The 25,440-nt window shown below is 42.0% G+C and overlaps 1 protein-coding gene across 1 annotated transcript in view; it reads left to right on the forward strand.

Annotated features, from left to right (window-relative positions):
- The window catches only part of FGD5 (FYVE, RhoGEF and PH domain containing 5), a gene marked incomplete at both ends in the record, with an annotated part of 89,298 nt that overhangs the window by 14,949 nt on the left and 48,909 nt on the right, over positions 1-25,440 (forward strand). Inside the window, one exon of the mRNA XM_080625168.1 lies at positions 18,709-18,838. Coding sequence (XP_080481294.1) covers positions 18,709-18,838 — 130 coding nt within the window. The remainder of the gene's footprint in view (positions 1-18,708; positions 18,839-25,440) is intronic.

A 25,440-nucleotide genomic window follows, 5' to 3' on the forward strand; every position in this document is an offset into this window, starting at 1 on the left:
TTAAGTTCATGTTAAACAGGTAATGAGAAAACAAGGTGCAAAGCCAGTAAATGAAAAGGAATGTCTTTAATGCAGTTGCATTCTGTTAAATGTGTGAAAAAGATAAACATCTTAGAAGCAAGGGGTTCATGTCCATTTTCATCTATCATTCTTCTAAAGATTCAATACTTCTGCTTCTTTGCAACATTTATTTTGTCCGATCTTTTCCTCGTCGTTGTGAATGGAACAAACAATGGGCATTTCACACATCCCTCTTTTGATATTTCAGACTTGAGGAGTAAAAGAACTTTTAACAGCTCTGAATAAATCTTGCAAAGGATTTCTAAGCAAGAATGATGTATAGTGCTTTGTATTTCTGAGAGAGACAAGAACTGGCAGGGGTGGGGGAGGCGAGTATGGCATGGGGAACAAGGTTGCATCACTGCTTAAGCTGTGCCCAAAGCTGAGGGGTCTGGGATGCAGGCATGTGGTCCAGCTGTGGAGATGTTGGCTGCCCATGGTGTTGGGAGCCCTAGTGCCAACACTGGGATGTGGTGGAGCACAGTGGAACGCACATGTCTTCAGGGTAGTGCTGGGCAGAAGTTGTGCTAGCAGGGCCAGACAGCCTGTTCCTCACGCTGCTTTCAGCAGTTTGCACTGTGCGCAGCACGCTGACGCTTGCGTGTGGAAAAGCTGGCCAGTCCTTTGTGTTCATGAAAAGCCGCCCATCTTAGGTAGTTCTTGAAGAACCAAGTTAAAAATACTAAAACTACGTCAATTGCTGTGACTTGGGCCCATTTATGAACTTCCTGTGGAAGCCTGTTGTTTCGAAGGGAGAGCCAATCCAAACTGGTTCAGGAAGTCTCAAGGTCAAGGCATGAACATATTTTTTCAGTCTGCTGCTTGTTGTGCATGCAGTTTTTGCTGTTTGGGGAGAAATGAAGGCTAGGCTCCTGACCAACCCCTTTATCAAAATAACCAGGGTGAAGGGAAAGAGCATCAGGCAGACAGCAATGCATACATTGCTGCTGAGATAGCTATTATTTGCTTTATTTGTCAGGATATTTTGGACAAAGACAAAGCTTTGATGAAATTAAATGGGTAATACACATCCAATAACACAATATACTTGGAGAAACAGCATATGGTTTGATCATAAAGCAAAGCAAATCCTACAACAACAAATACATGAACCTATTTATGCAAGCATATGTGACGTATGGACATGAATGTTTTATTTCCTACTAAAGCAGTTCCGCCTAAAATATCTCTCAATAGATTTAAGCTCTGTAATATGAATACCTATAAAACACAGCCCTACCACAACCACACAGGGATTAAAATTACTTTGAACTCCTGCCTGCTCATATCCCGAGGCATACTTCAACCATTTGAGATTACAAATGTGCTGGATTAAACCCTTGCAATATGTGAGGCTTGAGCCCATGAACTTCTCTTTGGAGCATTCACCTGCAGAGCACTGGTATTTAGTGTCTGCCGATACCTTATGGAATTGCTGCATTTTTGATGAACGGCCAAGAGCAACTCTTTCATTACATTTCAGAGAACAGAATGTGAGAGTGCTATAAAAGATTATAATAATCCAGGAACCTCCAATACCCTGTTTGACTGGGGAAGAGCAAGGCAGGAGGGGGGTTTACAGAGATTGACAGGTGAGAAGATTCACTGTTTAATTTTCTTGCTTAAAAGGAAAGCCCACGTGGAGTAGATTTAAAGCAATAATTTCTAATTAGAAGCAATCAAGTTTATAGAAAAAGTAAAATAATGAAAGTGTTCTAGAAATACATCTTAACTTAGAATTACCATTGCAAGAATGGAACTGGGAATATTGCCCCCTGAAGTGCAGTTATTGAAGTGCAGTTATCCCCAACATTTAGCTATGTGGTATCAATAATTAAACTCTGATTCGGGTGTATGACAGTATAGATCATCATTAGCCTTCTGTACAGTGTAGAAATAGTGGGACATAAGTGGAATTGAACAGAATTCCCCTGTTCTTTCTCCAGTCCAGATAGCCTGAATCAGACTCAATTTTCATTTGCTCTTCGGAAGTCACTTTCTAGCCCCTTTCCTCTGAAGAGCTGAGCTATAAAGTGCAGAGCAACACAAGCCAATTGTTCTGTCTGAAAGCAAGAGACAGATGTGCCTCACCTCTGGGGCAGCACACTGTACCCTATGGCATTGCCTTGTCCCTTGGCAGCTGTAAGTCAGAGCAATTTCACCAAAGTTACTGGCTAAACTTCCATCACATGAAAGCCAGAACTGGAGTATTCTGTCAGGTCTTAAAGAATAGCTTCATTAACCCAGCTTGACCTTCAGAGCATCAGCCATGCACATGGCAGTCTGATAAACATCAAGGGTATGGCAGACACCTCAAACACTCATTCTGTAGTCTACCATAGTACCGCTTCCAGTGCTTTTAAGAGAGATGGAGAGAGTCTTTTGTCAGAGTTTTGGTACAGTCAGGAGGCTGGCACAGGCTGGGTGTTTTCAGAATTTCATTCCCTCGTTTTGCTTTCTACTTAGAATCCATAATATGGATTCACCAGTTTTGCCAAGTCTCAGTCATTCTTTCTGCCTGCCGTCGATCATAGCCTCAGTATGCTTTCCTCATTTCCAAAATATTCTGGAGTATTTTGGAATGTTGTGGTTCACATATTCAGTCTGTCATTCAAAAAAAATGTAGCTATAATTGCAGTTCATAAAACAACTCTGTTCTGTTAGGAAGGGAACCAGAACTGTTTTAAAAGGGTGGTCTGCTTTACTCAAATTCACACGCTTAAACTCATTCCAGGAGTATGGGAGAGCTGGGAAGGTTTCTGTAAAGGATATTAGAAGAGTTTTGGAAGTCTCTGCATGACTGGTTAGAGATGCCTTTTGTTCAAATATTAATTAGAAAATCAACAGAGACTTTAAAGGATTTTTCAGAAGATGGCTGGGATTAGAGCCTGGCCCTGCAGATCTCTATTGCTTGTAAGCAAAAAGCACTTTTTCTTTTTTTTTTTATATATATAATAAATGTTATTACCATTCTTTTCCTTCAAAGGCTTTTACTCTTTAATAAGAGGGTAAGTAGGAAAAACCTTCTTCCCCTCTAGTGATCACTCACCTCATGTGCTTTAATCACAGATAGGTGTGTTTGTAGAAGTCTATGTAAGAAAAGGAGTGAGAAAGAAGTGCAGATAGTCTGCATGCTAGAGAATTAACTGTAGAGCTCATGCCATCCAGTGTCTATGCCTGACCTATGTAGCACTCAAAAGCCCTTAAAAACAAAACCCAGTCTGTTTGGAAGGTTATTGTCATTAAAGCATGAACATAGAGATGCTAATTCCCTGCTATGCTGAAGTCCTCAGTAGATGTTGGCTTTATTAGCAGCAGGACTCCATTCTGACAGCTACTTTTCTGATCAAATTACAGTGCAGAGAAGGAGGAGTGTGTACATGTGGGCATCTTCATGTCCTGAGGGCTTGTAAGCCTGGGTAGGTTTCTTTGTCTTCTCTGTTTACATTATATGAGCCAGTAATACATTTCAGTGGGGTTACACCAGAGGAGAGAGTCTGCTGTGTATTGCAGATTTGCCCTGGATGACGGTTATGCAACACAGACATGATGTTGGTGTGATTTAAGCGTTCCCAGCACCACACACACAAAACCCCCATGTACTGCAGACAGGGTGATGAGACTGCAGATCAGCAAGATGCAGCCTGTTTAAAATGGTCAGGTCTTTTACTGTCACTGAGTGTTCTACGCATGCCTTTCTCCTCTCCCACCCCCACCCTGAGCCTTACTGGGAAGATTTATTGGATTAGAGGTTGCACATTACAATTCTGCTGCCTTTCCAGAACCCACCGCTCAACAGTATGGGGGCTATCTCTAGATTAGATTTGCAACAGAACCAGCAGAATGCTATTGCATTTTAAACGAAAATCTAATCTAGGAGTTTATGGTTTGTTGTGCCACCCAGCAAAGTTATTTATAATGTACAGCGCATTTTTAATTATCCTACAAGGATTCTTCTTTTACAGGACTCAAGGGGGTTAATGTAAAAACTGTCTGAAAGATTTGCTGGTCAGTGCCATACAACAATTAATTTTATCTTGAGCAACCAATTAGAGTTAATGGATGGAAGAACATATTTAAGAAGCAATCTGTTTTGCCAAGACCCCTTTAAAAAGAACCCTTTCACTTGAGTAATTGGCTGGATTAATTAGATGCTATCCTTAAAAGGCCTGGAGCAAACAGATTTAGACCTTTCATCAGTGAACACCTTTTCGTGCTCTGTCTGGCTCATGCTACATCAGCTTTAACAGTATCACAGGAATGTCCTCAGACTTCTCCAAGGAAATACCAGTAGGTACTAAAGAACTGAGACAAGTGACAGTTGCTTGGATTCAGCAGTCTCCAGCTATTCTCAGCTGTCTCAAATTAAATACCTCTTCAGTCTATTGGAAGTTTGTCCTTGTGTCTTGAATACATTCAGTAAGTTTGGGCCAAAAACTTGGGTATTAACCCATTACATCTCTCTGTTGGGCCCTCTGGGCAGATGGACCTATTCAAGGATAGCTAGTTTGGTGTTCCTGATGAAAGCTTCTCAGAAAGGCTGGGTGACCCCCTTACATTCCAGGTATCAGACTGCATTCTTAGTTCTGAGAGCTGGCTACAAGAGCTTAGAAGAGTCTCTTCCTTAGCACACATGCCTTCAGAAGAGTTGGACTGCATACAGTACGACATATCTTTTGAAGTCAGGTCTTCTGGATAAGGACAATGTGTGAGCTAAAACTGAGCACCTCAAAATCTTTCCTTTAAACTTTCTGCCTTCACACTGTCAGGCTTAAAAAAATCTAGACAATGGCAGTGAAGAAAGAATGCATCACAGTGAATACACTCAGGGTAAAGAGCCACAGTGAGAGCAACATATAGCAAGGTGACAAAAATGTAAAAACATATTTTAAACTGTGCTAGACAAACAATTTATCTTGCCAATTTAACTTTGACTGCAGTTCTAGGGGAAAACATTGCTTCAGTGCCTGCAAGAGATTAACATATGTCTGTGTAACTGAAAAGCCTAAGAAAATAGAGGGGAAAAAAGGGGAATTCTGTAGTTCCCAGCATTTATTCTGATTGTTTCATTTGTGGGGGTGGGGGAGTGGGGTACGGGGAAAGATAGAGATACTGAAGTAAATTCAGAACTGAACCATAGTTTTGAATTGCAGAATGAAGTTCATTTTGATTTTCCAGAATTATAAGGGGTAGCAGGATCAGAATTCATTAATAGATCAATCCCAGGCCGATGTCGCAAATCAACACAATTTTTAATCATTCCAAGCCTGATTTTTCAACTAAAAAAACCTCAGCCAAGCAGAACTGTAGCCAGCTCGATTTGTAATCTGGGAACTGAGACTGACATTTCAGGAGGCAGAGGAGAGCCACTGAGCGTTTCCACTCAGCCTCATGTACTAGCAGTTCAACTGTTTCTCTGTTTCTGGACATATTCTGCTTAACCACTGGGTGAACCTCTGAAATGCAAGAAAATTCACTTCACTTGATATTTCCCCAAAACATCAGGGGAAAATAGTCCAGCCGGAAGGTCATGGTTAGTTTAGAATTCCAGGAGCTCCATTTGTTTTCCTGGTAAGGCTGCAGGGTAGTCGAGTCTCAAATCCAGTAAGTGATTTTAAGTCCAAAGGGAGTCCATACTGGAAGGGCAACTTTTCAGTAATATTAAGAGGTTTCTCAGTAGTGTCAGTTCCTTTTCTATGCCTCCAGATCTCTCTGAAAACATAGGAAAGGCTGCCAAACCTCCCTGCCCTTCTGATAGGGAGGTATTTATGCACACCCAGGTTGCAGGAGCTCAGGAACTTTAAAACCCAAGAGACTGGGCACTGCTTTGTTCAGGACTGGTCTCTGTGAGGGGAAGAGAAGCATTTCAGACACAGTTTCCCTTACACTGCCTGAGGTCACTGAATCTTTCAGCACCAGAACTAAGAACTACTATTACAACGATGCAAGAAAAAGCATTTTTCAGTGTTTTTCTACCCCATGACGAAATGGCAGGATGAGCCTATGCTGGCCTGAGAGCAACAGACAGCTCAGTTTTTGGCTTGTGTTTCGAAGGATCTACTGTCTAAACCCCCTCAAACTTTTCATAGTAGCAAAATTATTTTGAGGATCTTAGCTTAAGGCTAAGACACATTTAGCATAAACTGCCACAGCTTTAGAAAGTCTCTGTGGGAGAGATTTAGGCCAGGGCAGACCATCTATGAAAACAGCCCTCAATAGTGAAGGACATTTTGGTCGATAACAACCTTTAGGTTGTATAATCTGTACAAATTCCTTTGTGGCTCTGGCTGCAAAATAGTTGGAGTAATGCTGATGGCAGTAAGAGAGGAGTTTCCTCAGTCTCACTCAAGAAAAAAATACTTTCTCCTCATTTTGGGGTTGTTGTTTGTTGTATTGGTTGGCTGGTTGGTTTTTTTTTAACAGGGAATATTACTACTGTCATCTGGGCAGCTTTCCTTCTGATCCTAGCTGTACTGCATTTTACCCCGGCTTGTTCCCAGACCTGACTGCACGGCATTGAAAAAGCAGGTGATTTTGCTATACAGGGAAATGACAACTACCCTTCCATCTTAAGAGTACTGCAGAGCAGCATGGTGCTCATTAAGTTGAACTTACTGTATTTTCCATGGAAAATACGGAATAATGAACTGGCAATAAAATGAAAATAGACCATAAAGACTCTGGTTCCAAGTTTGAATGAATAGATTACACCACCAAAAATAAATAAATAAAGAATAATCAGGAACATACCCCTGATCTCTGATCTGTGATACGTGCCATTTCATCAGACGGTTTCTTTCTGTGAAATGTATCATCTCTTTCTAAGTGGATTTGTTGTCCTGAAAACAGGGTCCATCGCCCAGTGTGCAACAACCAATTCGCGTACAGAGCTGAAGCATTTGTTTACCCTGAGTTTGAGCAAAAAAGGGGTGTGAGGTGGTATCCCACAGAGCTGGCACCCACCCCATGCAAAATTCACAAATTTAGACAATTCAGTTCGGGTTAGTAACTCCTCATAACCCTCTCACCACTTAAAGATCTGTCAGTTAATTTAGATCAGATCACATCACTACTATCCTTACTACGCATGCACAGGGAAGGGATATTTTGACCTGAAGGCATGATTTTTAGTATTATAATGAGGATAGCTGATCTGAAGGACCCTAATCATGTTGTGCTGACATGTTGAAGTTGTATCGTGATGGTGTCCATATGTTTCCAGGATGTATCAATCTTCAAGGATAGTTTTTCCCGATTAGAGATTTGTTAGCCCTGTTTCTTAATCTGCCTATACAAGGCCAAAGCCTTCTCCATAGCTGTCGTCTCTTCATTAGGCAGTGTTGTTCCCAGGTCATCCTGACCTCTTTGGAGGCCCCTGTATTTGTTCAGGCTTTTCCATAGTAATACAAATGCTGGTTTTTTAACTATATATCTACATAAGTCCCAATTTTCTAACGATATGCCTACAACAGATTCAGAGGTCATAGTCAGAAAAGTATTGGTAAACATGGCATAATCAGAAAAGTCACTATGTAAGTGGAAACTGGATGAGAAAACGATACTGTGCCAGATGCTCATTTGGGGTACCTTGGCATGCTCTGTGGATTTGTACCTTTGAGGATCTGAGCAGCTGTTTATGATTTGACTGCCCTGGTAATTCAGTCTAGCACCCAAAACAGAGTGAGAGCAGACATTTTCCAAAAGGGAAAAATTCATAAAGAGTTCTATGTGAACAATAATCTGTTCTGAGAGAGTTTAACGGAAACTCCTGCATGCTGTAGCCTAAGATCTAGAAAACCCAGTGTCTGCTTCTCCGAGGCCTGCTTTTCATCCCAGATAATTTTTTTCATTTAAGTGATAAGTGAACGTATTGTTTAGGGCAGAGAACAGCTTACCTGCTGCAAAACATCTTGCTATACCACACCATATAGGGCCAGACAAGATCTTTTCAGAGTGGTTAGAATTACCTCTTGACCTTTTACAACCTTTTTTGCCAGTGGCTTCAACACCACAGTTTGTAAAGTAATGCCTATCTGCAAAGGGGTTTTTGTGCGCATCAGTGATTTCCCCATGTCAGTCATGTAGCCAACCCACTGGGAGTGTGTGCATCACTCAGGTTACCACATCCAGATCAAAATAGATAGTATTTTTTTACCTTCCCACATTGCTTTAGCCTCTTTGATGGACTTGGCTATTTTGAGGTAAATGTAGAATGCAGATCTTAGAGGTTGAATTTGAAAGGAACAGGCTGATAGGTTTACAATATTTCATCCTGAAAATGTCAAATATCACTTTGGGGCCCCACCCAAATCAAAATTCTTGGGTTTAAAATTAGCACCGGGACTTCATCCCATAAATCACCTCTCTATGGCTTTTTTCCCCGTAAAGTTTACTTTGGGATCCATTAATAATTCAGAACCTGAAAATCATTCATCAAACCTCAGAAAGCCCGACAGAATCTAACCAGATTATTGTTCTGATTTATTGTAAGTTGAAACCAGTCCTGTATACATGTATGCAATCCTGCACAGTAGCTATTGGTTTGTTTGTTCTTTTTCTGCAGAGTTGGTAGACTGGGATGCAGTTTGACACCTTATCAGGATACACTGTTCCTACACCTCTCTCTTCACTCCCTTCTAACCTCAGCATGATTCTCATCCTGAGGCACATGTCAAATGAAGAGTTTATGACAAGTTACTGTGAGGCTAATTGTCTGTTTGCAGGACATAAATATGTAAAGCACTGTGTGAGATCTCTTTGCCAGCTGCTACTGAAGGTACTCACACTGCATACTTGGGCACATTTATACTGCTGGATCTGAAAGACTGATGTTACTGCATTGAAAAGGACACCTTAAAGCCATAGAAGTGTCATTTCCACTTGGAAATGGCCATTACAAGTCATGGGTGTCTACTGTTCTAATACCACTTTTGAAATTCCATGTTCTGCCTATATTTCCCCATGTGCATGACCAACTGGTTGAAATTTAAATCAATAATGCTATGACAATGCTTAGAGATAATTCTCTTATTTGGACTCATTATCATGCAAAGTCTTTGTAACTTCATTTCTAAGCAAGGCATTACTTGCAAGAAATTCATAGGTTGTCAGAGTATCCCAGCAGATTCAGACTTTGTCAGGTATTGGTGATGTGTTCCTGCTTCTTCTCCTAATTTAAGACTAAAATACGCCTCTTTAGAAGAAAGAAAAGAAAAACTGAGAACTGGCATTACCTGCTTTGGAAGTACCATTTTCTATGTTATCTAAAGTTGTGTCTTTCCTGACGCAACTCTGAATAGCTTAGAAAAAAGTCCAAGAATGTTTCCCACCACAAAGCCAAGCCCTCTGTCTTCCACCAGTTCTTCTGTCTTTTGGAATTGGGTGCCAAGAATTCAGATTTCTATTAATAAGTAGATCACTAAAAAATCTGGCTGCAGCAAATGATTATTAATTCAATTTCAGTTTTGTGTTTGCATTTCACTGATACCATTTCCAAGCTGGCATTCTCCTTTGAGTTTTCACTTCTATTACCAATCAAGAATTATGTTAACCTGGATCTTCTGAAGATTATAATGAGTTGGATCCATCTGCTGCTGTAAGGATCACATTTGCCTAACTGACACCTAATCACATCTCAGTCCAGGCTAGATTCCAGACTCAGTAGTGTAGACTCAGCTGTACCATATGTGAAAAAGTACAGAGCCGCTGCTATATTGTACAAATCTAAAGACACTAAGGAACAGGACTTGCCAAAATATTCTAGTTCTGTGATTCTTAGTGTAGTCAATAACCTCCTTGTGCAGCCATGAAACACATCTAGACCCAGGTTTTTACCTATTTAAAACTTTAAAACTCTTTATTATGGTTGTAGGACAGCAGAAGCAGTCAGCCAACACTAGGCATCACCAGGAGAGCCCACACTGCATTAGAAACATGCCTTTGTTCTGCCTAGCTCCATTTGCAAAACTCCCACAGGTGATTTGTGCAGACCAAGGTGTCCAAAGCCCTCAGTCTTACTTGCATTTTAAACATGACATTGCTCTGGGATTAACCATTTCTGTTACAGAAATGACAGCCAAAGCACAAAGTTGTTAAGAAACATGCTGAAGATAATGACAAAGAATTTGCAGTAGGTCAGAAGCTTCAGCTTTGCTTCCCAGATAGTGGTCTCCCCACAGAGGTGTACTCACACTGAGAGGACTAGCTGAAGACCACTTCTTACAGGAGAGATCTTCTCCTTATTAATGCAGTCCTATGTCCTGGCTTATTCTGTCACTGATTTATGAGAGGAATAAGTCTTTTGGGGGGTCAGAGTGAAATCAGAGGGTCTTATTCTGCTCAAAGATCACAAGTATAAATACCAAGTGACTCCACTAAAGTTAGGGTAAATTCCTCCCAGTTTTTCACCACTGTATCCAAACTCAAACTGTCACTAAGATAAATATTTTATAGAGGAGAATAGGGCAAAAGTGCTGGGTGGTTTCACTGTCAGAGGCCGTTTGTGTTGTGACTAGGGGTTGCTCAGCAAATCACTTGAAACCCATCCTGATAATTAGTAGATGTTTTCTTTGCTATCTTCTGTCCCTTGACAGATGTGCAATATGGCAAGTTTCAACATGATGGAGATGTATGGCCTACACGGTCTGGGAAGGAAGAAGAGTTTCACAGCACAAAACAGAGACTTTTGTCAGTGCCAAGCACTTGGGTCTTTTTTGCCCCTCTCAGTTCAGGTTTCCAAGCATTACAAGGATTCAGCATAGCAAAAGGTTGCCAGAGATGGGGATGTAGTGTGCTGGAGAACAACAGGGCTGTGGTTTAGCAAGGGAAAGAAGAAGAGAAGCATAAGAACAGCTGTGCTCATTCCTTAAGGAAAACCTCTGCTGGTGCTGTTGGATAGCAAAGTTCTAGGTGCCTGTGAAGCTAATGATTTAATGAAAGTAAAAGCTCTGTGGTGGCTGACATGCGATATAAATAATGTGCTCAAAGGAATCTATAAAGGGCAGAGCTACCTTTAATAACCTATTACGTATTATCCGCTGCCCCATTGTACCTTCTGGCATGGTGGGGCGCTGGGTGCGGTCCAGCCAAGCATCAGCCCCTGCTAGTTCATTGCCAGGTCATCTCTGAGGAGGAAGTGTTCCCTGTTTACAGGAAATGCAGGACAAGGGCCAGAGCACCAGGCTGAGCACAAGCTGAGGCCGCCACGGGTCATGGAGAGGGGTGCCACTTGTCAAAGGCCCGAGGCCACTGTGTTGTGTTTTCAGGCATGTCCAGCTTTTAGTGTTGCTTTTTTTTCCTAGTGGTTTTAAGCCACAGGGCTGGGGAGGGGAATCGTGCACCCAGAGTACATGTGGCTGAGCCTGAAACATGGACTGGCTGTGCAGGTTTGTGCAGGAGCCTCAAGCAAGAGCAGCCCATCCATCTCAGCACACCTGGGACATGGCTGGGAAAAATTCACTGTCAGGTTTTCTCTCATCCCTCCTCTGCTTATCCTGACCCAGGCTGGGCCAGAAGACATTCCCTGAAAGGATGCCCAAACCCCTGTCTGGTCCTCACTTCCTGCCTTCCCTTCCAGAGCAAGACCTGCCCCAGCTCCATTGCTCTGTGAGCACCTCCAGAAGCAGTGGTTGAAGGTGGGAGAGTTTTGTCTCTAAAGCTGTTGAGAACTGAGCACAAGCCTTCTGCACCTGACCAAAACTCCTCGTACCCTCTACTATATCCTGCACCACACCAATGCAAGAAAGAGCAAAATTCAAATTGAAATGTTTGTGGTATGAGGAAGAACTTCCTGGCCTTTGCAGCCCAACAGCTTTGCCTTGGAGTGTGAAACGTGATTATCCCTGTGTCACCTTGTCTTGTCAGGCTACGTATATTACTGGCAGACATCATGTCTTTCGTGCCTTTTTCAGCCTTCAGCTGTGATATTTGTCTTGATGATCTGCTGTAGGATGGAACTGACCGGCTAAAGACATGCTGCACTAACAGGCATTTCCTTTATCAGCTTTAAATGCATTTGGACTTTAATTTCCTTCAGTAATGAGCCTTTCTTTTGCAGAAAGACTAAAAAAACCACCCTAATTTACAAATAGATGAGGAAATAAGTAATCAGTTTTAATAAAACAGGGTCATTCAGCACCCCCTTGCCTCTCCCAGTTACCATCAATGCACTGAGTTCATGTGATTTTAATTTTTTGCAATAAAAATGTCTCTGTCTGAGAAAGACAGAACTTGACCACTCTGCTGGCCATGTGACTTGAAAGAAAGCCAGTGATGGGGATATTACATGTAGAAAAAAGATGCATTCAATCCATTTGGTCCAATAATAGAGGGGTTTTTGGAGGGCTGTGTGTGTTTTTTTCTCCTCCCCCTCTGGATGGAGGGGATTTTATGTATGTGGGCTTTGCATAACCCAGCTGTGTTCAGGTGAGATTCTGGTCTCCCCCTTGCACCCAGTACCCTATATCCACTTACGAGCTAAGATACCTGTGACATATGAATCAGAATGGGCACAGGCTGGGGTCTGTGGATGGGAAGGTTGTAGCAGCAATTTACTAGTCCTCTGTAAAATAAGCATATCCAATTCTATGTGTCGATCTCATCATCACTCAGATGGCTTCAGAGAGATTGTACTTGTAGAAGACAAACCCCACAGAGAGAGAAAAACTGTTGGTACCTTCCTAGGTAGTTCCTTCAAACCTTTGTTGCTGACTCAGGTCAAATAATTGCCAAGACAATCACTAGTACAGACAGAAAAGTGTTTAGGGTTAAAAATGACATTTGTTTCAGAGCTTTGGTGAATCTAGACCTAACTGAACTCAACACCACTGCCTCTGTCTAGCAAAGAATTGAAAGAATTGTCTTTTAGCAATCTAGAAGTGTGGTTTCACTAATGAACAGATGAAATATCCTAAGGAAAAAGACTTTATATCCCCACAAAAGGCAGTGCAGAAGTGCCAAGAAACCCAGAGAGTTCACCTAGTTCCTTTTGCCACTGTGTGAAAGCAGTGAATATGGTGAGCCATGTGTTGATAATTACTGGTAACACCAGCTTTTAATAGTAGCTGTTCCACTGTAGGAATGGGACCAAGGATGTGGTTTCTAGCCTCTTCTACCGCTTTCTTCATCTTGTGGTGACAGTTTGGATCAAATATTGCTTTGATCTTTACTTGCAGGCACTTTTGAAACCGTAAGAAATTTCCAGGAATTTAATCAGGGTATGTTCAAGTATGTTGGTGGTAGTTAAGTTGCATTATCTCTATCCTGGGTTCAGCAGTAGCAGTCATTTTTTCTCCTTCTTAGTAGCTGGTGCAGTGCTGTGTTTTTGACTTTCAGCCTGGGAACAATGCTGATAACACCGATGTTTTTAGTTGTTGCTAAGTAATGTTTACTCTGACCAAGGACTTTTCTGAGTTTCATGCTCTGCCAGGGAGAAAGGGAAGCCAGGAGGAGGCAGAGACGGGACACCTGACCCAAACCAACCAAAGGGGTATTCCATACCACAGCACATCATGCCCAGTATATAAAGTGGGGGCAGTTACCCGGAAGGGGTAGATCGCTGCTTGGGTCGGGCTGGGTATCGGTCAGCGGGTAGTGAGCGGTTGTATTCTCTCCCCTTTTTATTTCCCTTATCATTATTATTATTGATGGTAGCAGTGGTGATTTGTGTTATACCTTTGTTATTGGACCGCTCTCATCTCAACCCATGGGAGTTACATTCTTTTGATTCTCCTCCCCATCCCTCCGGGAGCGGGGGGAGGAAGGTGGGGAAGTGAGCCAGCGGCTGCATGGTTCTGGGTTGCTGGCTGGGCTTAAACCACAACAGTCTCATTTGCAGTTTGCATCAGATGCAAAGAAAAAGAATATCAGGATCTCTAGAAAAAGAAAGGTTCTGTCCTTTTTTTTTCCTTTTTTTCTGTTCTCCTCTCCAGATCCTATTAAAGACAGTGTCAAATATTCTTTCTCTGTCCCGGTACTCCCACCAAAGTGGAGGTGGCAGGGAGATAATCCAGTTGTCATTTACTGATTGCTGCCACAGTGGTTATAGAACTAGAGCACACTCTGGGCTTTGCTTCTGGAAATCATTCAAAAACATATCCTTTGCCTGACCTCTTAAGTGTTATTAGATTGGATCATATTTTGTGCTGTATATACCTTAGGAAACAAATTATGTTTGGTTCGAATATCAACACAGCACAGGCTTCATAAATGCTTGTTCACACTGTTCTTTACACTGAAAGTATTGAAGCGCTGAAACCTACTTCCAAAAGAAACCAATGTACTCTGAGGAAGCTTACTCCAGCTGGCTGGTGATGGTGTGTTGCACTCTTGTGATTACCGATAAGCCACAAAGTCTTTTTCTCCAGAAAGTGCACTTTGTTACACTGAAATTTTAGAAGTCCCCTGTCCCTGAAGGAGGATCTCCGGAGCTGGGATGGGGGAATCTGGATGTCCACATCACACTTGCTTTGCCCTGGAGATGGACTCAGTCACAGGAGTCTCCCACTGCCCTGCTCCCTCCCATATGATTGACATGGTGGGAACCCCTGTGGCACTAAAAGTGCATATCTGAACCCTATACAACCACTTGCCGCTTCAGAAATGTGCTGAGTTGCTCTTTGCTAACTAACAAATTTCTAGCACAGTTACATTGTTTAAATAGATTCAGTTGCATGGCAGAAATACATTGTAAGTCTCTTACAACACACACAATCATACCTTCTAGACACTGTAGTGGATCTATTCCACTGGCATTTGAAGGGACATTGCCAGCACATCTTAGCAACCTAACCAGCTGCATTTCAGGTGTATAAAGAGCCACCTGATGGAATGGATGGGTACTCCACAGTATCATAGAGCATAACTGAGAGTTCCAGGGATACATTAATATAAACACCTTACAGGAAAGAGAACTCCTCCTCTCCCCTCATGATTACTGCTGGAGCACAGGCCATGAAGCAGAAGGCAGGTGAGATTTATAAGCCTTTCTTTAGGATGCATCACTTCATGTTCAGATTCCTTGAAACAAACTGCAGGTAATCTGATCCTGATCAGTGCAGAGGACTTGGCTCACGCAGTGGAAGTGACAGACCTTCAGTTTGGATTTCCAGATTTCCAGCAACTGAGTTGTTTCGGGGGTTTTTTGTTTTTTGTTTTTTTTCTTTTGAGGCAGTTGGTGGCACTAAGGGAAGAGACAAGATATCACCTGTGCGTGTGGCCAAGCAATGAGCATACAGCCAAGTGTCCTTATGTGAACAAAAATACATGGTCTTCCTAGACCTTTATTATAGTAACCTTGGCTGGGTATTTTTGCCACCGTTAAATCCCCCAGTTAAATTCTTACATCTCACTAATGCTGATCATGTGATCACTACAGAGGAAAGAGGGAGAATTTGCTAGGTCCTAACAAATAGGTGTGGAATTAAAAGAAGGGCAAGTATCTCTTTGAGAATTGCACATTCAAACTAGATAAAATACAGTATTTGCCAGTCTGTGAGTCATGTTCTATGAGCTCTCACACCTGCTTTGTACCTCCACAGTGCTCCCTCACTTCCCATGCACAGACCATCTGCGCTCAGACTTGTCCAAACCTGTGCTACGGGAGGATCATATGTAGTAGAGACTTGTGTCTTGATTTTATTAACAAAAAAGTCAACAACAAAAAATAGCTAGTGCTATTACAGTGGTCAGCTCAGCTTCTCTCTCCTTGATGGCTTCATCCTCTGCTCAGTAAAATATCCTTTTCCTTTGAGGTCAAATGCAAACATCACTATAGAAGCAGAATAACCAGAGAGTCTGTATATGCCAGAACACCTTTTCTGGATGTACCAATACATGTTCACAGAGAAGGTAACTAGTAGAGTGCATCTATGCAGTTTCTCCCTACTCCATACCTATCAGCAGCTCTGCTAATTATAATGTAACTGGTGCTAAATAAAAGAGTTGCAGTTGTCATCCTGCATTTATTGAGTCCGCTTAAGGTTAGACTGTCCCAGAAGGCCCGTTGCTTCCTTTGTGGGGCTAGCTAACTCTTGGAATGATTACAGACAATTGCTGGAGGAGCAGGAGATAATCAATCTGCAACTTGCTCTCATTCAGCCATGTTGTTGCTACAGGGAAGAGAATTAGCTGCAGATTACCATGTCCATTCAGTACTGCCAACTCTGGGACTATTTCTCCCCTTATTCTCCACACCCGCACTTCTATGAGCATCTTCTATTGCATTGAAGTTTATTTCTTGCAGAAAGTTTATTTAGCAGGGCTTTTAAAGAACTAAAGAAAAATATCAATTAGCAGAATAAAGAAACACAAGATTTTGAATTATTTATGACTCCTATACTTCTATATAGACTATATATGCATATTTATTTAATTTTGAATTATATTCTATATAACTACAATGGTTAATTTTATAGAAAATCTTAGCCTTATTGGTTTAGTTTAAGGTAATGCATTTGTCATGGTGTCATCTTATTGGTGACTCTATTATCTTAATAAAGCAGTTTATTTTTCTGTTCTCAAATACCTAGTTGGAAGATTTCTCCAATAGTGGCAGTTTACCAACATCAAAAGCAATCTACATAATATCTTGGAAAGTGCCAAAACACATCCACGTGATTTTCACAGGGTGCATGGCAGCTTGTACTAAGATAAAAGACTTAACGTGTGGTGATGGTAATTGTTTGGGCATACCTGAAAAGTTTGCTCTGTGGATAAGACCTTGCCCTGCATTACAATTACTCTTTCTATTGTCCTTTCATAAAATTTACCAAAACCTGCTGTGCCTCAGAAGCCATCATGTGCCACCTATCCCTGCATCCTTGTTGATTTCCTCCAGGCACCTGGCAGTGGGCTTAGTGAAGACAGAGCTGCCCAGGGCACTGTCACCTGGTGACCAGCTCCTGGGAAGAGTTCAAGTCTTCAGAAGCTAGGAATGTATGGAGACGACAAGAGTGAAGACATATAAAATGGATGAAAGGATGTGAATTCATTGGAGTAAAACATGCTAGGTATCAGGAAAGGTGCTCTGCCCAGGAGCTCTATGACTATATGGAACAGTCCCAGAAGTAAAGACCTGAGTGCTGCTGGAGTGCTGGAGAAAGGCAGATTGGAGTGGATGGCACAAACATGTCTGTGCCTATCCCATGTGCAAATGAGACCCATAACATTTTGGGACTTCTCTTTAAACACAAGGCAGTGTCGCCTGACTGCAGTACTACTATAAGAGAAGCCCATGCATCAGTTCAGCAATATTGCAGGTTTTGCTACTCTACAAGCCTTTAATAATGCCATTCACAATGATTATTGCTTTTATATATGGAGAAGTTGTTCTCAAATTATAATGTGTTCTTACATTAACAGAATGCAATCATTTACCAGAGAGATAAGGAGGGGGTGACTTAATTTCACATCTGGTGGGGCAAACAATTACACATTGCAGAAAGGCTGTGTAAGGAGAAAGACTGGCTAAACTATTAATAAGCCTCCTGAGCTGCTCCTGTGTCTGCCTTGTTCTTGCTTTCACTTGTGCTGAGGCCCCTTTGCTGTTGTGGCCATGCAGGCTTTTGGAAGTGCTGTCATGCTGTGTATACTGAAAACCTGCAGCCAGGAATAACGAACAAGAGAAGGCAATGGTGAGGAACAGTGGTGCTCCTATCCCTCCACCTGGCCGCGCCAAATGCACTGGCCAGCTTGTGAGAGCTCCTCACTCTGCAGGAGGGAAGCACTGGTGCCGTAAAAGAAAGGCTACAGGCTGCACCTACACAGGAGATACAGAGCCCTGTCTGCAGCTTGGGATGAATACACATACCTAGGGAGTTCCCTCCCCTCTCTCCTTCCTTTCTCCTTTCTCCTTCCCCCTTTCTCCTTTCTCCTTTCCCCTTTCCTTCCCTTTCCTTTCCTTTCCTTTCTCTTTTCCTTTCTTTCCTCTCCACTCCTCTTCTTTCCCTTTCCCTATCCCTTTTTTATTTCCTTTCTCTCTTTCTTTCCTTTCCCTTTCACTTCCAAAAGCAAATGTGAGTCTGCTCAGTGGCCCTGAGAGTCTCTGTCTTCATTGCCCTCCCACTTACCTTAACCCATCTTTGCCCAGCCTCCTGTCTCTCTAGCACTGGCTTTGAAGCTTTGTTATTTGTTCACATCTGGGGTCCCTAAGTGGGAGATTAGATGAGGCAGAGCTGCGAAAGCAAATTAATAATGTTTCAAAGGAAATGAGAACTAAAGAAATCATATTGTTTGTAACCGCTTGCTACAGTATCTGTATTTCATTTTTAATGAGCACTGAGACATTAGTATGATTTTATTACATCCATTTTGAGCAGTTGACTAGGGAGAAACAAAGCAGTTCTTTGGGCTTTTTTTCCTGACTAAGCCAGAATGTTAATCCTTAAGAGAAGCTTGAACAAGTTCAGTTAAGTTCCCACTGCCACTGCTCCTTTCAGATCCTTCTACCTGCCTAAATGATTGCTGTTGAACCTGGTAGCAAAAAAAAACAAAGCTTGAGAAATTTTGCTACCTATCTATGCCTAGCAGTTCTGCAGGGATTCCCTGCCCCCTGACTGGTTACCTCTGAGCAATTGTGTGTTTCTTATTTCTGAGCAATAGCAAGTGTCTGGGAATAACACCAGTGAACCAGTCTGTTCTTTGTCTCTGCAGTGCCTACACTGAGCCCTACAAGGTGTGCCCAGTCTCTGTCATATCGATGGAGGTCGTCACATCAGATGAGGAACAGAAGAGTTCAGAAGATGAGGAGAGCAGCCCTGGTGATCCCAGCCTCATCAACAAGGTAAAAGAGCAGAAAATGGGGAATGCATGAAACCTGGAGAGGGAGAAACATTTTGCAGAAGAACCTGGATTCTCAGGTCTCTCTGCTCTTTGCCTGGTGCTTATTGAGAAATGTCAGAGCCATCATACCTTTGGGGCCACCATACTCTCCAGTGCTCTAGCAGCAATTTACCCCTACAGCATGTGGCAAAGCCAAAGAACTGCAGTCCTAAGACGGAAAACGGAGGCAATGTAGCCAGCCGGGAAGACCTAACTTGAATGTCAGGAAAACATCTCACTTGGAGTTAGCTGCAATCTTCAGAATTTTAAAACTACATTGAAAGAAATAATGACAAATACATTATTGGCACCAGTTCTGCATTGGCTGAGAAATGGAATAAATAATCTAATAGGTCTCAGCCATCTCAAAATTCTCTCATCATGGGAATATGCACTCATGTTTGGGTTTATTTTACTGACTTCTGATGAATAAAACACCTCTTAAACAAATAACGGAGAAAAACACAGAAATGTGACAACAGCCTAAGACCAAGCAAGGCTATTTAGCCTCCAGTAAGCAGATTAACAATTCAGTTGCTAAAGAAATGGCATGAAGTAGTTTTAGGCACAAGTTTATCTTTGTTTTTCAGAGATTTTGTGTACATGTTTGTAAAACCTAGTATGAGCCTAACAATCTGTGTCTCTGAGTACAAGCATCCAGTACATAGCCTGTTTGGTATGCATGATACAGATGGATATGTTCTTCTGAAGTCTTCCAATTTGATCCCCAGGAATGAAGGCTGCATAGGAAAACAGCAAATGCTGATTTCCTACACATCTCTCTGGCATTCATTTTGGCCTGGTCTCTCAGTGTCAGCACAGCACAGCTGTAGCTTCCCGATTGTAGATGGCTTGTATCTGATCACAGACGTGTCAGAGCCTTCAAAAGTCTGTGCAGATAGCCCTCCAAAAACAAACTCAATGGCTACATAAGAGTCAACTCTGTCAAGGAGAAGTGTAAGTATGTTGCTTCTAGACAGAATGGATCTCTTCAGCATTTCCAGAATGCAAAGCTTTGTTTAGGGGCAGGTGTAGAGAGAGTCAAGTAGAAGCTTCCCCTCACCAGGACACCAATTCTTGAGAACACAAAAAGAAACTGCAAGTGGAATGACAGTGAAGGGCAAATGAAATTGCTGTTCTCTCATCTAAGGGAGAATAGCTTCCTTTGATTTCCCTGTGTGCCATGTCACTTTTAGGTCTACCCTGCAAGGTGCTGAGCTGCCTCTGGTACCAGTGGAAAAGACTGTGGTTTGATCTCCTTGCTGACATGAAACAAATGAAACAGTTGCAAGCATTTCTTATCTTTTTTTCTCTAAGAGTCATAATTTTTTGGTTGGTTGTTTTCACACTGGTTTTGAAAGCGAAAAATCTTTAAATCTCTGATATTCCCTGTTAATTTTTTTTTTTTTTTTCCCAGTTCTATTAGCTGACAAACCATCAGCATTTATGGAGCATACACCTGTGTGTTATCCAAGCTGGTCAGGTTTCTTAGCATCTCTTAGTTGTGATACCAGTGGAAAAGTGACAACAAAATTGTGACTTGAGTTCAGAAGGGAAATGCATGCAATCACTATGTACTTGGAAGTAAATTCAATTGCTAAAACCAATTTTAGTGCCTTTTTTGTAGGGTTTTACTCACACCACTAGGAAATGATGGTTTTCTAAATGTCTCCCTTATTGCATCTCATGCATTTTAATTGTTTTGTTGTGCTGGGGTAACCATGCGGTGCAGCTATGCTGCAGAAGGCAGCAGCACTTTGAGAACAAGGATGTGCTTCAGAGTCTAGCTGGAGGTATCCCTCCCACTCTTCAGACAAACACAGACTAAATGTCTGTACATGCCTGATAGAGAATCAGACAGGGCTGGTTGGTTGGTTGGGTTTTGCTTCTCAAGATGACTGTCAGCAAGGATCACAGTTCACAGGACCAGACTTCCACAAGCTCTTGGGGAGCTGTCTTAAACCTGAGTGCAGGCTGTATTTCCGTGATGACTGATGAATTAGTGCATGTGGCTATTTACCCTGCCGAGATGCAGGCCAGGAAAGTAGACATTTTCTGATCTGCCTATTATAAATTCTGGCTGTAGGAAGATTAGCTACTCTGCAATCTACTGCACTTTACCTACAGACTAGAAAGATGTTGGAGGAGCAATAATTTCATCCCTGAATGACAGGCTGAGAGAGCTGGGCTTGTTCAGCCTGGAGAAAAGAAGGCTCCAGGGAGACCTTAGAGCAGCTCCCAGTGCCTAAGGGGGCTACAAGAAAACTGGAGAGGGCTTTGGACAAGGGCCTGCAGGGACAGGCCAAGGGGAATGGCTTTAACCTGCCAGAGGGGAGACTGAGATGAGCTCTTAGGCAGAAGCTCTTCCCTGTGAGGGTGCTGAGGCGCTGGCACAGGGTGCCCAGAGAAGCTGTGGCTGCCCCATCCCTGGCAGTGTTCAAGGCCAGGTTGGACACAGGGGCTTGGAGCACGCTGCTCTAGTGGAAGGTGTCCCTGCCCATGGCAGGGGTTGGCAATGGATGAGCTTTAAGGTCCCTTCCAATACAAACCAGTCTGGGATTCTATGATTCTATGCATAAGCCATTTGCTTAGTAAGCCAAGTCAGGGATCTGTACTTGTATGTGGAACCAAGAAGAGATCTAGAGATGAGAAGTGGCACTGAGACACCTTTGTGCATCTTTGTTTTTGTAGCTTCACTAGGATAAGCATCGCTTTGGACAGACAAAGGGGGAAAACATCCAGTGCAGGGTTCTGGCATGAAGAATGCGATAGATTTAACTGTTGTCCTTCACTCATGCCAGCCACAGGACAGTGACACAAGAATCTTCCAAGCAGCCCACAATGGTTTTCCTACCCTGCTGCTCCTGCCTTCTTTTATTGTCTTCTCATGCAAACCTTGGGTTCCAAGGGAACATCAGCTGCCCTGTCAAAACCTGCCTCTAAAATGACAAAGCGCAAATAACTTGTCCAGTTTCCTGATGAAGTGATGTATCCCTTGCAGCAAAATCCTCAGGACAACACAGAATGGCCGTACAACATGGAAGAGTTCAGAAGCACTGTCACTTGAGGAGAACTGAAAGGCATGTTGGTCTGGATGCCAAAAATAGTACCATGGATTTTGAAATGAGCTAATCTTGTTAAAACAACTGTTGGAGGCTGGCCTACTAAGAGCTGAATTTGGATTTTATCAAGACACAAACATCCACAAAAAATCCCAAACCTTCTGGGGTTTATGTGTCTGATTTCTAATTTAAACAATAGAAACTTAATTTCCATTTAGTTTCGTTGAAATAATGGCAACTTAGTTTAAATAATGGCATGAAACAGCCTAGATGATAAAATCTCCTCCCTGTGTTCAGATATATGATTTTCCTTTGCATTGAGCTGGATTCTACCTGCTGCCTTTTGCTGTCATCAATGAATTCCATGCACCCCATGAACTCCAGCATGCTTCGTTTTTTCTCAGCTGCTTTCTTCTAGCCTGCTTGCTGGAGAACCGCAAGGCTTGCAGCTTGCAGCAGAAATCCTCTGTTTCTTTTTAAAGCCCATTTTAATATGTAAATATAATTTAAAAAATAGCTTTGCACACACATTTCCTGGTATTGTTTCAACAGCTCGTCAGCTTTGAATCCCTGCCCCATGGGGACCAGATTCATACAAGTGTGGAGAGATTGTCAGGGCCTGCTGGAACCCCTGTTCTGTGAACAATTGAAATCATAGCCAGTAATATGTGTTGAGGTGTTTTTTACATTATAGGCATTGTTTTAAAGATCAAACAAAGAGAGGCTTTTATCTCTACTATGTCACAGGAATTTTTATTACTAAAAACCTATTTGGAATGGAGCAGGTATAAACATGTAAAACAGGAGGTGAGTTTTGCATTTCTGCTCTTATTCCACTGGGAGTGCCTTGGCCTCAGAGAAGCTGGGCATTTGTCATCAGAAGTCACCTGGTGCTTTTGGTTCTCCTGTATAAGACTAACAGTGAAAATTCTTTCTGGTTAAATAAGCACTTTATTTCCTTCTTTTCAGCCTGCTGACATATGATAACAGCCCAGAGAACTCAGATGCAGGGAACGCTGTAGGTTTTCTTAACCTCTATGATTCTACTTGGTTATACTATAAAAAGCAATGTTTTTTACACTACTGATGGAGAGTCACTCTTTTTTTTAACTCCTGCTAAGCTAATTTAGAAGAGCTCCTGAGCCATTTCTCATTCATGTGTCTTTTATATATGTTCATTTAATTAAATCCTTCCGAGCTGATCAGAAGGTGACCCAGGGCTTTTCTGTACTGGGCTCTCAAGGTTATCTGATGGCATTTGAGCTGCCTGCAGAGAGGAAAACAAACAAACAAACAGAAACCAACCAACCAAACACACCCTCCCCCAAACACACACACACAAAACAACAACAAAAAAAATAGAATTAGGGATTCCAGTTAGAAACAAACACCTTATATCAAATAAACCAAGGACTTTATCTCCAAGCTCTCAGCCTTCACTCACTAGACAAATGCTCAAAGTCCAGGATGTAGAGCCCCAGATTTTTCCTTTCATCTTTGAGCTGGATTCAAACCTGAACTCTGTGATTGTTTTTTACTGCTAAACCAGATAAATCCATCTTGGACCCACCCAGTTAATGAGCATTAAAGGAATTAAAGGGGAAATGAGTTTAATAGCTCAGATTTGACTAGATACCAACTTCAAACTGAGTTCCCTTTGGCAGAACTTAGTTTTTGTAGCAGAATTTCCAGTTTTAAAAAGAAGATCATAAGTAGACAATATAATCTTGAAAGTCTACTTTTGAGAAGGTCATCTCCATGGTTTGAAATGGACTAAAATCAACACATGCTGGTAGGTTTCACCTATTGCTGGTTATGATCTGAGATTCTGAATTGCCCCAGTATTTTGAGGAAGATGCTGCATATGCTGGATCATCAGCTACCCTCCATAGCTTGGGCCTCTCACTTTTGTGTCAGAATCTTCAAGCAAGAGTCTTCAGGCAGTTCTTTTCTTGTAGACGCTTTTTAGGACTTCTGGCGAGTTGATCCCTTTTGTCACTAACGTGCTACCATCTCCAATTGTTACAAAACTGAAGGCAGCCTCGAGACAATTCTTTTATCACCCCTAACCCTCCATCTAGCAGAAGAGAAGCACCCAGCAGGGAGAAGTGAATTTTATGCTGGATCCAGACAAGATCAAAACCTATCTGATGCAGATTAGAGATCAAACTTGCAGAAAAGGCAGAAAGCTAGGTGCTAGCCTTTAGGTTCATTGTGGGAAAATCAAGCCTTTCAAGGGATTCACTGAGATGATAGTATCAGGAATGCGTTTGCCTTCCTACCACTACATTGATAGCTCCACCTGGGGAAGTAGGTTAGGCTTGGAGAAGGACAAACACCTGTGGGACAAACCACAACAGAGAGATGCAGCAGAGGCCCCATGGTGGTGTGAAAATTTTCTGAAGTAAGTGTACACGGAGATGAAGCATAGGTTTTGGGACTCCGTGGGGATGAGTAAGGGCAGGAGCGCACCCACCAAGATAAGAATTCATTTTTTCCAGCATCTTGCAGAAAGCCATGCAGACAGTCCTGTAACAGCACTATACAATGTGTTGTCTTGGACTGCGCTTCAAGAGCCATTTCCATCACATGGCTTGATTCAGACTGTGTCACACACATGCTAAATGTACGTTGATCAAACAAAGCAACAGTCTTAAAATTAAACCTAATAGTCAATGGAAGGCATTTAGACTGTGATCATTGCATAATTTGCACCACAGTGATACAAGGCTGAGTCTTCCTTTACAGGGTGCCTTTGGAAGGAGAAAGTAGCAGCTGGGTAAATGGGGTGTTGTAGCATCAGCTATTTTATGAACTCTGTTATACTTAGCAATGGCATATAGCTAACCCTACACTAAGCCAGTAGGCAGAGGAACAATTAAAAACACTCTCTTAAATGGGTCTGTAAACACAGGATGGAATTTGAGCTGAAGAACTGAAGTGAATCTCAGAATATAAAAAAAAAAAAAAAAAGAATGTGATTAATCTGGGTGAGTACCTGTAAGAATTATAGTCTATAAAGCACTCAGGAATTAATTAATACAAATTCTAGGAAAAGTAATACAGCCGTAGCTGGAACATAAAGACATTTCTTTCATCCAGAACACAGTTCTATCTGCCAGTTAACTGTATGTGAAATCTGAAAGTAGAGTTTAGTCTAAACCCAGCACTGTGTTACAAGGGACTGTACGCAGCCAGCATATGGCAGATGTGACCTTAGCTGGTGGCAAAATGTGAAAGTCTGTAGCGAGGCAAATAGTATGGAACCAAAGAAAAATGACATAAAAAAATCAGACAGAATTCAGACCAGATGTGGCTGGGGTTTTGCCACTGAAAACCCAAAGCATTCTGGCTAGTCATTTAGGACATAGGTCCAATAGAGCTAATCCTAGCCAGACTGGAGGGGTGCTCATTGCCATTTTATATATATATATATATATATAAAAAAATATGATTTTATATATATACATATGTGTGTGTGATGGTGTGCTGAGAGGCAGTG

The sequence above is a fragment of the Psittacula echo genome, assembly GCF_963264785.1.
Source record: "Psittacula echo genome assembly, chromosome: 9".
Classification (NCBI taxonomy): Eukaryota; Metazoa; Chordata; class Aves; order Psittaciformes; family Psittacidae; genus Psittacula; species Psittacula echo.